The sequence below is a fragment of the Globicephala melas genome, chromosome 13, assembly GCF_963455315.2.
Source record: "Globicephala melas chromosome 13, mGloMel1.2, whole genome shotgun sequence".
NCBI classification, from domain to species: domain Eukaryota; kingdom Metazoa; phylum Chordata; class Mammalia; order Artiodactyla; family Delphinidae; genus Globicephala; species Globicephala melas.
In genome coordinates this window covers 14,206,742-14,220,241 of record NC_083326.1, presented here as the reverse complement: position 1 = coordinate 14,220,241, position 13,500 = coordinate 14,206,742, and the positions used below count along the sequence as shown (strand labels likewise).

General features: G+C 38.8%; 1 protein-coding gene across 1 annotated transcript in view; it reads right to left on the bottom strand.

Moving 5' to 3' along the window:
- MALT1 (MALT1 paracaspase) overlaps nucleotides 1-13,500 on the bottom strand; it is a 59,515-nt gene that overhangs the window by 23,688 nt on the left and 22,327 nt on the right. The window contains exons 4-9 of the mRNA XM_030868049.2: nucleotides 12,223-12,382; nucleotides 10,606-10,784; nucleotides 10,093-10,189; nucleotides 9,467-9,499; nucleotides 6,538-6,564; nucleotides 4,756-4,788 (exon numbers count right to left, since the gene is read on the bottom strand). Coding sequence (XP_030723909.1) covers nucleotides 4,756-4,788; nucleotides 6,538-6,564; nucleotides 9,467-9,499; nucleotides 10,093-10,189; nucleotides 10,606-10,784; nucleotides 12,223-12,382 — 529 coding nt within the window. The remainder of the gene's footprint in view (nucleotides 1-4,755; nucleotides 4,789-6,537; nucleotides 6,565-9,466; nucleotides 9,500-10,092; nucleotides 10,190-10,605; nucleotides 10,785-12,222; nucleotides 12,383-13,500) is intronic.

The following is a 13,500-nucleotide window of genomic DNA, read 5'->3' as shown; positions in this document are numbered from 1 at the left end:
TATCTGGTATATAGCTTGTCCAAAAGAGTTGTGGAAGGCTGAGCATAGCTTAGTGCCTAAGAGGTCTTCAGAATTGTACTTTTGCTAGTCGCGGGTGGGGTTAAAGGTTAAAGACTTGAGACTGTGCCACGACAACAGGAACCTGTCATGATGTTTTTCTCAAGGGCTGGCAGTGGGGTGTGTGCAGCACGTTACGGTCTAAATCCATGATGGAGACACCAGAGAGCAGCAGAGAAGGTGTAACAGGAGCACGTGGCAGTCCCAGACTGACGCTGGCCAGGACTTGGTGACCAGCCTTTGTCACAAAGTGCTGCTAAGTAGCTTATTTATAAATTAATATGGATACTACTCCTGTGCAATTGAAACAGGCACAAATAATCACATTGCTGACTTGATGGCTACAATATATAATCTAATTTCAGATGCTTCAGATCGTTAAGATGATTAAATGTCACCAAAAGTCTCTGGTGGAATTTCTTCTCTTTCCACAGAGCATTTAAGTCTGGAGTTAAACAAGGTCTGGAGAAAAACTAGCACCAACTAAAAGAATGTGACCCTCTCAAAGTGGCAGAATACCCCAGTTTGTGAAAATCCTCAATACTTCTGTCATGGTATCTTTGTTTCTTTGGCCTCGCCGTGCGGCTTGTGCAACCAGGGATTGGACCCGGGCCTCGGCAGTGAAAGCGCCGAGTCCTAACTGCTGGACGGCCAGGGAATTCCCCTTGTCATGGTATCTTTATTCTACACTGACATTTTCGGAGATTTCTTGCTAATTGCCTATTCTTATGAGTATACACATTTTTGAAAAAAATGAAATGATACTTAAGCCACATTTCTAACTCAATAAGTCACTTCAAGTCCTGTACAAATGATAATCTCTTCTTCTATTCCAAAGAAAAGGCCAATTTTCAAGACTATTTAATAAATAAGTAAATTGAGACATAAAGCCTCTACTAAACTGCCTTTCGTTTTAAAACAATAAAAAAAGTTGAGAATATGCAGGATGGATTTCAATTAGGAGGCAGTATAAAACATGACCACTTGTATTTCCTTTTTTTTTTTTTAGAAGTTTCTTTTTAAATAAACTAGAAATGTACTCTTACCCCAATTTACCCACTATATAGGAACACTTCAGCTGGCTAATCCACAGAAAAATTTCAGAGCATGTTTTTCTGAGCCCATCAACCCTATCAGAGTTCAGAGCCAATGTCAATACACTGATGGACTCAGTTCAATCTGCTCCTAAGTGAGAGGAGGTGGAGGATGTGTGGTCACTGGCTGATATCATTACAGTCCAAATCATGGGGTTCCCAATGCGATTCAAGTAGTAAAGTGTCTGCAAAGCATCGTGGGTTTCGTGGTGGGATATTATGATAGTTTAGGATATATATTAGATTAAAATTTTCTGTTGGCAGAAAACAATTATAAAGGTACGTAATAGAAAAAAATCACGGGGGTTTTTGGTTGGGGGAACAGTTGTCAAACTAACCATACAGGCTGTTTCTGCTAAGATCGATTATTTATTCACTAGTTTTGTTATCTGTTTGGAAGGAACACTTGGCATTATTTATAGAATGCAAGGGTTCAGGGCTTCCCTGGTGGCGCAGTGGTTAAGAATCCACCTGCCAATACAAGGGGCACGGGTTCGAGCCCTGGTCCGGGAAGATCCCACATGCCGCGGAGCAACTAAGCCCGTGCGCCACAACTACTGAGCCTGAGCTCAAGAGCCCCCAAGCCACAGCTGCTGAGCCCACGTGCCACAATTACTGAAGCCTGTGCGCCTAGAACCTGTGCTCCGCAACAAGAGAAGCCATGACAATGAGAAGCCCACGCACCGCAACGAAGAGTAGCCCCTGCTCGCCGCAACTAGAGAAAAGCCCGTGTACGGCAACGAAGACCCAACACAGCCAAAAATAAATAAATAAATTAATTAAAAAGAAAAAAAAAGAATGCAAGGGTTCAGCAATTTGAGAACTATGGGCTTAAAATGTGTGTATCAATAATTGACCATAACTCTTCAAAAACTTTTCCCCAAGGATAATTTTTAACAGCTAGTTCCTAAACCGTCTTGGAGCACTTTGAGCTTGATGGTAATAAAGATGATGGGTAGGGAACTTACCTTGCCCACTCTACTTGTAAACCAGTTCCTGAACGATAGGTGAACTGGGGTGGATTTAGAATAGAGAAGCAGACTGCAGTGGTCGAAATGAGAGGTGACAAAGTCTCATTCCAGGAATTGGTTGTAGAAAGGGAAAGGAAAAGTCAGACTTTAGAGCTATGACAGAGAAAGAAACAGTAAAATTTGAAGTTGAGGAGACAAGAGTGAGGAATCAAAGAAAACTTCAAAATAGCAACTATATAAACGACTTATGATGGTTTTCAAGTGATAAAATAAATGGAAGAAATTTTCTGTAGAAAAACATTTACTGTAAGAGCCACCCACAACTTCTTGAACACAAACCATTCACTGGAAAAAGGAAACACAAACACCAGTTGATTAAGCAACAGGATAAAACAACTTCAGAAAGAGATTTTAACTACATGATCCTAGACATCTTCCAAAGTTTAATGAAATGTATTCTTTAAAAACTGGTACAAGTTACATCAATAATTTTATGTCTGATTATTCTAATAGTGTATTACTCATCTCATCCAAAAAGAGTTAATATTCATAAGCAACTGGAAAAGGACCTGGTACATATTAAGTGCTATATAAGTGTTTAAATAAAAAACCCTTTGCGGCTTCCCTGGTGGCGCAGTGGTTGAGAGTCCACCTGCCGAGGCAGAGGACACGGGTTCGTGCCCCGGTCCGGGAAGATCCCACACGCCGCGGAGAGGCTGGGCCCGTGAGCTATGGCCGCTGAGCCTGCGCGTCCGGAGCCTGTGCTCCGCAACGGGAGAGGCCACAACAGTGAGAGGCCCGTGTACCGCAAAAACAACAACAACAACAAAAAACCTTTGGCCATCTATCAGCGATTGAGTATTAACATCAACTTTGACTGAGTGAATATACAGTCCTTGTTGGTTTCATGCATCAGATCTTTTAATTTCTATGTCCTACAAAATAAAGTCCAAGTTCCTTAGACAAAACCATTCATATTCTAATCCAGGCTGCCTTTCCAGCTTGTGGTAAGAGGCAGCCCCTGCAGAACCATGGCTTCCTTGTCTTTAAGCAGTATGGTCACCCTCACCCTGGCCCCTGCCCCCGGCTCCAAATCTGGGCTGCCCTGTGGTTCTCTCTGAGCTTAATGTAGTGTGACACTTTGCCAGTTCTGGGTCTCGACCTTAAGTCCAGAGAGTTTCCGGTTTGGGGATTCAGCCACCATGTAAAGAAATTTAACTACCTGGTGAGACCATGTGGGGAAGGAGCGGAGGAGAGAGAGGGAGAGAGTGAAGTAGACTGAGAATATTACATGACAGGAAAACAGGGGCACATGCCCTTTTACAGGGACAGCTACTATTTAAGCACAACTGACAGCTCTCACTCAAAATCTACCATTTTCAGGAGAATCTAGAAACCTGAATTTATATATGCTATCTGATCAGTGACAACTGATTCTAATTGTTCAACACTGTGTGGGCCACCCCCCTTCCCCAGTCAGTGCCCTTTTCTCCACGGGCTGAGCAATCCCATGTTATGCTACCCTTCACGGTGTCAGCCTCCACCTCTATGCTGATGACGCTCATGACTGTATCTCCGAGCCTGGCCTCTCCTTAGAGTTCCAGATCCACGTGCACAATTGCCTGCTGTGTATCTCGCCTAGACGCGACACAGATACCTCAAACCGGTTAGGTCCCAAAATGAGGGTCATCTATCCTTTGAATCCTGCTTTTGATTCTGTATTCTCTAACTCAGTGGGCTGTATTACCACCTGCCTAGTGGTCCAGCAAGAATCTGGAGCAGGCATGGTGATTCCGCTGTACTTTTTATACCCTATGCTGAGGTGATGAAAACAGCTTACTGATTCCATCACCTCAAGGTCTTCTGAATTTGTTCTGTCTTCTTCTGCATGGTCTTGGTACTACCCTGGTTTAGATTCCCATTCTTTCTTATCTAGACCATTGCAACAGTCTCAGTTGTTCTCCTAACCTAAACAATGCCTCCCTCCAGTTTATTTTCTACACCGATACTAGACTGGCCTTTCAGAGGGACAAATCTCACCCCTCTATCAAGTTTCCTTCCAATAGCTTGTCTGAGAAATGGGGCTCAAGACCTGGTCTCACCCTGCTTCTCCAGGCTCCTTCTCTTCATGTTCTAGAGAATCGTTTGTTACCTGCAACTCCCCAAATACAACAGGCACGCTGTATTCTTTCTCTACGAAGTTTACTTAGGATTTCATGTTCCCTCTATCTGGAAGGCCCTTCTCCTATTCATCCTTCAACATGTAGAGCTGCTATGGCAGCCTCTTTCGTGCTTTCCTAACCTCTAACTCCACCGAGATATAGTATTACTCGTGTTTATGTGACCTATCCATGTTTCTTATTGTCTATATGTGTACTTGTTTGCACATTGACAAACACAGAAATCACTCCACAGAAGCTGATCTGGTCCCTGAAACTGAATTCATAATATTTTAAAGTCTCCTATTCTATAATTTCTTGTATACATATCCAAAATAAAACATTTGGTTTCGATGTTATTCAAATATTTATAAAAGTTGTCAATTTAAAAAGTCTCAAGTCCCTTCATGATCCCCATAAAAGAGTTACATGCTACAGTTATATTTTGATGAAGCATTTTAAAGCTCTACTCACCCAAAGGCTGGTCCACTGTTTGCTCTTTATTATCTATAGAAAGGTAAAAATGCAAAAAGATAAGGAGCTGTTATCCATGATCCATCTTCGGGGTTAGAGAGTTACGGAAACAATGAACAATCACATCTGCAGCACCGAAGGGCAGAATGTGGTTTCTAACAGCTAATTTATGATTTTTAAGGTTTTCAGGTTCTTGATTAAAAACATGTACCTAGATGGACAAGAGTCGGAATCGGGGCAGGAGAATGTCTCTGGTAACTGATTACCACAGCTGGGGGTGACACTCTTTAACACGTGAGGTAGAAATTACAATCTGAAAATGGTTGGTGGTGGCAAGCAGCAGCAGGAATTTAACATCTGCTGAACGATGGCGTGGGCCTGCTGTATGTGCTGTAAATATAACTGATTTAAATCATCTCAGTTTGAGGTATGTACTGTTATTACCTCCATTATACAAATAAGGAATCTGAGGCAGAGAAAGACTGAGTCACTTGCCCAATGTTTTCAAGCTAGGAAATCTCATTCCGTGGTCACGCTCTTTGCCATCAACTATACATAAAATGAAATACCTCCCACTCTCAAGGACCATGCAGGAAGAGATGCAGGGAAAGATGGAGTTCAGTCAGTAATATGTCTCTTACTATAGACAGAGTGTTTGCATTTTTAATAATATATATGCTACGAGAATCCACTAAAAATATATTAAATTCTTTTTAACTAAATTTCTTGGTGTTTCTAATTCTTGAGGAGTAACGATATAATGAAAGAGGAGGTCAGGAAAATTTTAGAAGCTTAGTGGTGCTGGTTTGCAAAAGTTTTCCTGAAATAGCTTTTCATAATGTTCATTGAAGGGCATGAAATAACAGACAAACTTAGGAAAAGGGGATTCCTAACCAGATCAAGAGAAGCAACTAGCTACATGACGAGGGTGGTTCTCCAACACCACTTAGTTTTGGGTGCTTGAAGCACGTCTCACAGGGGCTTCCCGGAGCTCAAGGCTGGCACAGCAGGAATGACATGAGGGTAACAGTGGCGTTCTGGTTTGTCTCACTGGCTTATGTGTCATCAGCACAGCCCAATCATCACTCACCATAACAGATGTTTTTTAACAACATATGGGCACAAAACTAAGCAAACTAGTCATGGTGCTAAAACTATGAGAAATCACATGTCAAGAAATAAGAGGGATCTCTACATATATTAACTGATACATATAAGTACCTTCTTATTGTTCTCCTGTGAGGTTTTATTTTCAGATAGTCACAGGTTCCATCAGCGCCTTTCAGAATGCCCACAGCCTGGACTGATGTCCTCGGTCTTTCTGGAGTCCTCATTATTACTACGCCTTTCAGCTCAGGTAAGGCTTCCCTTTAGCTTAACTTGTTCAGAAATCTGTTCTGATTAAAACTGGCCGAAGGATGATAACTACTCCTGCCAACTGTCAGTCCCTTAATGGTCAATGACTAACTACTCATCTGTACAGCACTAACAATAATTTTACTTCCGTTACAGACACCCACCCAACTAGTTCAGATGTGTTCAATGACTGAGCAGCTTTGAACAAGGACCCAGGGGTCTGGTGAGTTCAGAGATGTTACTCCTGTCACTCTTTCAAAGGCTGCTTCTTGTCTTTCAAATTAAAGAGCAAGCATTTCCCCATTTAACTGCCTTTTGATGACACAGAGTTATTCACAAGGATAGAGAATATCTATAGCATCTTTAAGTTACTGTATTCAATAACTAAATATCTAAAGCTAATGTTTTAATGTTTGTATTACTCACCGGGATGCCCGAGATTATTTAATTCATCTAAAATAAAATAAGAGAAAATAGATTAAATAATCTTTAAATAATTTAAATAGATTTAAATAACCTTTAAATAATCTGCCAATTTAGCACAGATAGTAAGACTGACAAAAGAAGTTGATTCTTGCACTGTTGAATCGTGTTATAATGTCTTATCAGGTTAGAACTTTTAAAATGCCATAAAGGAGAAGTCATGCAGTCAAATTGTGAAGAGGAGAGAACGTGGTTGTGGACATCAGTTAGGACTCCTGAGCTATTACTGCTTTCATTAAATGACAAAAAGCTAAATAGACTCATTCTTAATTTGATCAGAGTTTTAGATATGCTGGCCAATTATTGGATGAAAACAATCACGAGACAGGTTTGTCTATGGCCTCGACTATACACTTCATGAAACTAATTAAAAACCTCAAATGATATTTTTGAGAATAAACTTTTAATTTTAGAACAGTTCAAGATTTTACAGAACTATCGTGAAGATACTACAGAGAGTTTCTACAGACACCCATACCTAGTTTCCCTATTTCTAACATCTGTTGTCAGTAAGGCGTATTTGTCACAATTAATGAACCATTAAAGTTCTTTTTTGTTCCAGGACCCCATTCGGGACACCACATCACATTTACTTGTGTCTCCTTGGGCTCCTCTTTGTTGTGACAGTTTCTCAGACTTTCCTTTTTTTGATAACACTGACAGTTTTGAGGATTATCGGTGAGGTATTTTGTAGAATGTCTGTAAATCGGGAGATGTCTGATGTTTTTCTCCTGGTTACACTGGTGGAATGTGTTTTTGGAGGTATAGTGGTTTCAGAATTGTTAGCCTGTAGAGCCTGGCTAACGGAAAGAAAATCATCTAAGCAAATACCTATGACATTATAGCCATCTATTTTTCCTTTACAAATTGTGTGAAGATAAAAATTAACATTCACAATAAATTATAAATGCTATACTATTCATAAAATATTATGCAGTAACTTCTATGAGATATAAAATCAACTACGGAGTGGTATCAGCTAGAGTACAGGGTTCTGTACAATTTCTTCTGCCTTCTGTGTTCACTCATCCCCAGGTACTTAGGTTAGCACCTGTTCTTCCATCCCATAATCAGTGAGGTTGCTTCATACACTTGCAATAGGTTTAGAGTCTTCTGTCATATTCTGTGTTCCATCCTGGGATCCCCCTCCTCTGACCTTCCTAAATGATTTAAAACCTGCATATATGTATTTACCACTACAGCTGCCATATAGAATATTTTCACTGCCCTAAATTAATCCCCTGAGCTCCACCTATTCAACCCCCTACCCCTTCTCCTGATCAAGTATCTTTAACGAAGCACATAAAATAGGTCACATCATGTTCTACAGGTAAAAAAAGATACGGTAATGTTGGGACATTGTTAACACGTGCCACTCCACCAAGTATAAAATGCCTCAACTTTGAAGACTTTTTTAGAAAGAAGAGTTGGATCTAATTTTTCCATCTGAAATTTTTGGAGTAGTTTCATAGTTGGGTTTTCATCTGTGTTTGGAACAGATTTATCTGAAAGTTATTACTTAATAGTGTGTTTGCCACTGCAAAAATTATAGGAAGAATCTTGCAGGTAAAGCAGCAGCAAGGTGGTAATATACATGCATTACCCAGAAGCTGAACAGCAATGCTAGTTTATGTTTATTCTTAGAGGTCTCCAATGTTAGGAGGTTTTAAAAATCATGCAATTAGCTGAAAAAGGAGAAGGAAGAAGAGTTTGGTTAGGATTTCTTTACATAGATTCCCTCATGTAGGGCCCATAGGCCACAGGATTAGAACTGCTTTATGCTAGAGAATTCCTGTCCGCAACTATGACTGGGACGAAAACAGTACTTATAGTATTTCAAAGTGACACCATAGCAGTATGAAGGACAGGAAAACCAGGAAACGTAAGATTTAACATTATTTTTTTACTTTGCTCAAGTAGAGCCTAAGGGTTTATAATAAAGAGGCAGAAATTGAAAAAATACTTTGCTATCCACAAACCTAATTTTGCAAAACAGTGACATCACACTAGGGGAACGTAATTTAAGTTTTAAAATTTACTCATTACAACTTATGTGCAAGGCTTTGGTTAATTAAAACAAGATAAAAGTTTATGTTAAAATAACTTTCAGTTCTTTTTAATCTACCATGTCACTTTTACCATAATATATAGTCTTCAGCCTTGTAGCTTCAAAAAATGGATCTTATAAATTTTATATTAAAACAGGATATTTAATATTTGCTAAAGCATGCGTTAAACAATAAATCTCCTGTCCTGAAACTGTTATAGAAATTACATTTGCATTTGAGAGGCATCTTACCATGGCTGAAGGACAGACAAAATAATCTAAACAACTATCCATGACAGTATAGCCATGGATTTTTACAAATTTTATGAAGATAATTAACATTAAGAATTAATTGCAACTGTTCACTATTCATAAGGTGTTGTACAGGAGCTTTGTTTTATTTTTTATTTTTTGGCCACACCATGCGGTATATGGCATCTTAGTTCCCCCACCAGGGATCGCACCTACACCCCCTGCAGTGGAAGTGCAGAGTCTTAACCACTGGACCGTCAGGGAAGTCCCAGGAACTTTATTTTCATATACAATAGAAAATCAATTAAAAATTAGTTGTTGTTTTTTTTAACATCTTTATTGGGGTATAATTGCTTTACAATAAAAATTAGTTGTTTTAATTAATGTCAGTTTAATAGTGTCTCTGGTAATTTATTAACCCTCAAAGACTAAGATACAGTATCCTTCTATCAAAATTTTTTCTTATAGCTAGTATTTTTTCCATCACTGCCCTCAGTAAACCAGGGCACTCCACCAATCCCAAGAGGAACCAGCATGCGGGATATTTGGTTTCAAACCAAAGGATTACACTACCTTCAGTGCACTCCACTGCCACATCTGTTCTTCCTTGTTTCAGAGAAAACAAATGTGAATATATTGTAATTCATGATCTTAGGAAGGGCAGCCATCAAGCAGAGATAAATAGCACAGAAATATGTTGACAAACCAACATATGCATCAGTATCTCCTCCTACTGACAACATAACTAAATGCATTAAGCTTAACTAGAACACACCCCCACATTATGCACTTCATAGAGGGACTGTTGGTTAATAATCATTCTTTTCTTTATATGCCTGTGATTGTTTTTGAAAAAATGGTTTATTAAAAATCTTTTTCCCCTAAATCAAGGGTTTTTTTTTTTTTTAGCTAAAGCTTTAAGGAATACATTTTTGCCATAAATGTTTAACATAAACTATAAAACTAAAAAAATTATGAAAACGGTCTCAATAAAATAGCCTTTTTTACAGTTCTTTCTGCTCTTTGTATGTGAATCCTGACTAGGAGTTTTAGTATGTATGCTCTCAAATTTCTACTTAAGCATCAGCAGTTATTTTGTTTAACACACCATTAAATTCAATGGGTGAACAGAATTTCCGCGTTCAAACACTTCATTTTATACGGCTCCATTTGTCAGATTACTGAGCGATACTGCTTACCTACGATGACTTCTACTTTCTTGCTGTTCTGACTGTCTCGATCATTATATACACGACACCAATAGGTTCCTTGATGCTCCAGATCCACATAAGGCACCTGTATCAATATTAGAACATGCTCGCATTTCCTCAATGTTAATTGAAGTGGCTTGGAGAAAGTTATTTTGAGTTTTTTTTTTTTAAACCTACAAATCCTAACATTTCAGACATTCCTAGATGATTTCCATTCATTAGGTCAAATATTAGCAAGCAAATAATACAATGAATCTAACAGTGGTGAGTCTGATGCAATACTCAGTTTGACATTTTTCATACAAGCACTTACATGTGGGCTGGTGTTCTAGCCCTTTTGCAAACATAAGAATCAATTAATATTAGATAATAAAGAACTTGAAAAAATACTGAAAACATTAAAACACCCCAGAGAATATGAATTTTAATATTCACTGTAATTTTCAATTATACTATTTTACATATTAACCCCCCCAAATACCCCCAAGGCCAACTTCCTACCATGTATAGCTTTTTTGTCTCATGTGTTAATGGTGATTCATTTTTGAACCACTGGTAGTGAGGAATGGGGCTTCCAACAGCAACACACTGTAGGATCAACGTGCTGCCAGGCATCAACTTTTGGGACTTTGGTTCAATACAGATTTGCAACTTAGAGTCAGAGACGCCATCCAAACTTCCTTAAATTAAAAGAAAAATATCACGGAACATAAATAAAATCTCGAGGTTAAAAAAATGTTTTTTAATTAAAAAAATATTTTCAAGTTCATCCATCTTTTTTTTTTTTACAATCTTCAATAGCATCTCCCAAATGATGTTCCATAAAACTGTAGCACATCTAGAAATATTAGGAGATGTTCTGTGGATAAAAGGATGCTATAGACAAATAAGTTTAGAACATTCTGGGTTAAACAAAGTTAAACAGTTGTCTTTATTGCAGGACTTCTCAGTTTTCCAAGTGTTAGTATGCACTGTGTATTTAAGAGGGGAAAACAGTTTAAGTGGTTCCTAAATGTGTTTGGCCACAGAGTCTTTTCGGTGGGAGCAAAGGACAGAAACACCTTGAGTGATGTTTCTGTTCAAAACAGAAAGCTCTACGTTCTGCTGTTTCATTTAACTTGCCTTAAAATTAGGAGTTTTGTTATTAGCACTGAATAAATATGCATGGGTTAAGCGTTATCTACTGAATGCTCATCTGTTACTCTCTAAGGGCCTTGAGGACAGAAGCCTTGTCAATGTGATCCAGTAACAATGAAACTCAGTGTCTAGCACATTGCAGGTGATCAATAATATTTGTTGAATGAATAAGATTCCATTTATAAACATATTAAAGTTAATTACATGCACAGAAACATTCTAGGGAAACATAAATCACTCAATTAATCATGACTATTTCTAGAGACTTTATTCGGGTGTAGGAAAAGCTAAATTGAGAGAAGAATGGAAGACAGACAAATTGGCCACAAAAAGTCCGTTTCCCTCATTCTTTTTGTCTAGCAAAAATGACAAATATGGTTCTTGACTGTTTGTGTGAAAAAATAATACCTGATGGCTACTCTTTAGAGTACACTGGGTTTTTCCCTTGATCAATACTGGTTATTGGACTAAAAAGATGGATGGCAAAAGTAGAAAACCAGTTGGATGAAATGCTTCACTGCAGCAAATGATGCACTATATGCCCTGTCACGCCTACTTCAACTCTATAGATAGTCTTTATTCCATGACACAATTTTTTAGAAGTAATACAATAGTTTTGGAGAAAAAGTATAGAAAGGAACTGAAAAGTGAGCAAGACGGCATTAGATTTCTCTTCTCCCCCAAAACCAGAGACCACAACATTCAGACCCATGAAAGGTGGCAAGTTTGAATAGGTCAGCAGCAGGGCCAAACTGAGAAAGGTCATGTCAGCCCAAGACATCTGCATGTCCGTCTTGTCTATCTATCCATCACATGGGATATGGGATAAAATATTATCGACTGGTGACATTATATTGGGTGAAGTACATATGTGAGTACTATCTTTGATACTTTGAAATTATTTATTTAAAAGTAAACATTTAAAATAAAATTTAAAAAAGGCAATTCCCATCCCAGCATTCAGGTTACTTTATCACTTACTCTGGAAGCCTTCTGTTACTTCTGTGACATCACAAACATCCAACTGTGACCACTGGCTAAATTCGAAGGTGAAATTATTATTAACTCGACAGACATAAAAGCCTGCATCTTTTATATGCACCGTGTTAAAAATAAGTTCTGATGCATTTCCGTTCGGAATCTGTGAAAGAATCAATGAGAGGATAAAAATGAATGACTCATCAAAACACACCTTATAAAAACGTGCTGTGCAAAATGTATGATGTTCTTGGAACTTTGCAAAGTATATCTTTTTTTCCCCCAAGTTCTAAAGTATCTGTTACTTAAAAAACAACAACATTTTGAGTAACTTGGGACTGAAGTCTTAGAAAATCAGTCTTCTACAAATCTGTTAACAAGAGAGTTAGGCTCTCTCTCTCCCTTATATCTTCCCCAAACTCACTAATAGAAAGGTATCTAATCTGTCATTTAAAATTGTTTGATCATTAGTATCTAACGAATCTAGAATTGTAACATTTATGAGCTAAGTAGTCATACAACATGACCAACCCATGATGGAGTGAAGGGATCACAGAAAGTTAGGCCTGGCTCTTTATTTCTGTTCTGATCAAATTAGCTGTCAGTATAAGAGCAAGTTATTTTACCCCAAGGCCTCATTTCCTCATCTGCAAAATTCTATCAGAGGATAGATGCCGTGACCAATACGCTTCTCTCAAGGTCTGGGTGGAGAAGGGCTATGGGAAGCCTATCAGTGATGGGAAGGAAGGTCCATGCAAGGGTTTCGCAAGCTTTTACTCCTGGGCTCTGGTCACCACGTTAAGTTTTCTTTCACCTTAGCTGCTCCCATCAATTTATCAGCACCACCCAACTCTGGCATATTGTCAAAGGGCTTTGTCAAGTGCCTCATTATATATTGGCTCCCTTGCAAAGTACTTTATTTAATAAGCTCTCCGTCTCCAAACTCCAACCAATTGAATTCGGCTCTCTCTCCTCTCAGAACCTGCACCGGAGAGAGAGCATTTTGCTGAAGATCTGACAACTGGGATGGAGGCTGCCTTAGCACTGCCTGACCATCCTAACCACGTGAACCTACTAAGTCTGCTTTCCTACTAGGCTATTCCTGTGGACTTTCTCTCTCCTCAAACCTCCTGCAATCCCACTTCTCTCAGCCATTGACTTTAGTCTGTGCTTATTTGTAACTCTCTTCCCTCCTGTTAAAATGGAAAGCGTGTCTTCCTAACAAAGGTTACCTGGGCTTGGGTTGCATGGGGATCCTAAACCACTCAGAGTCCCAAAGCT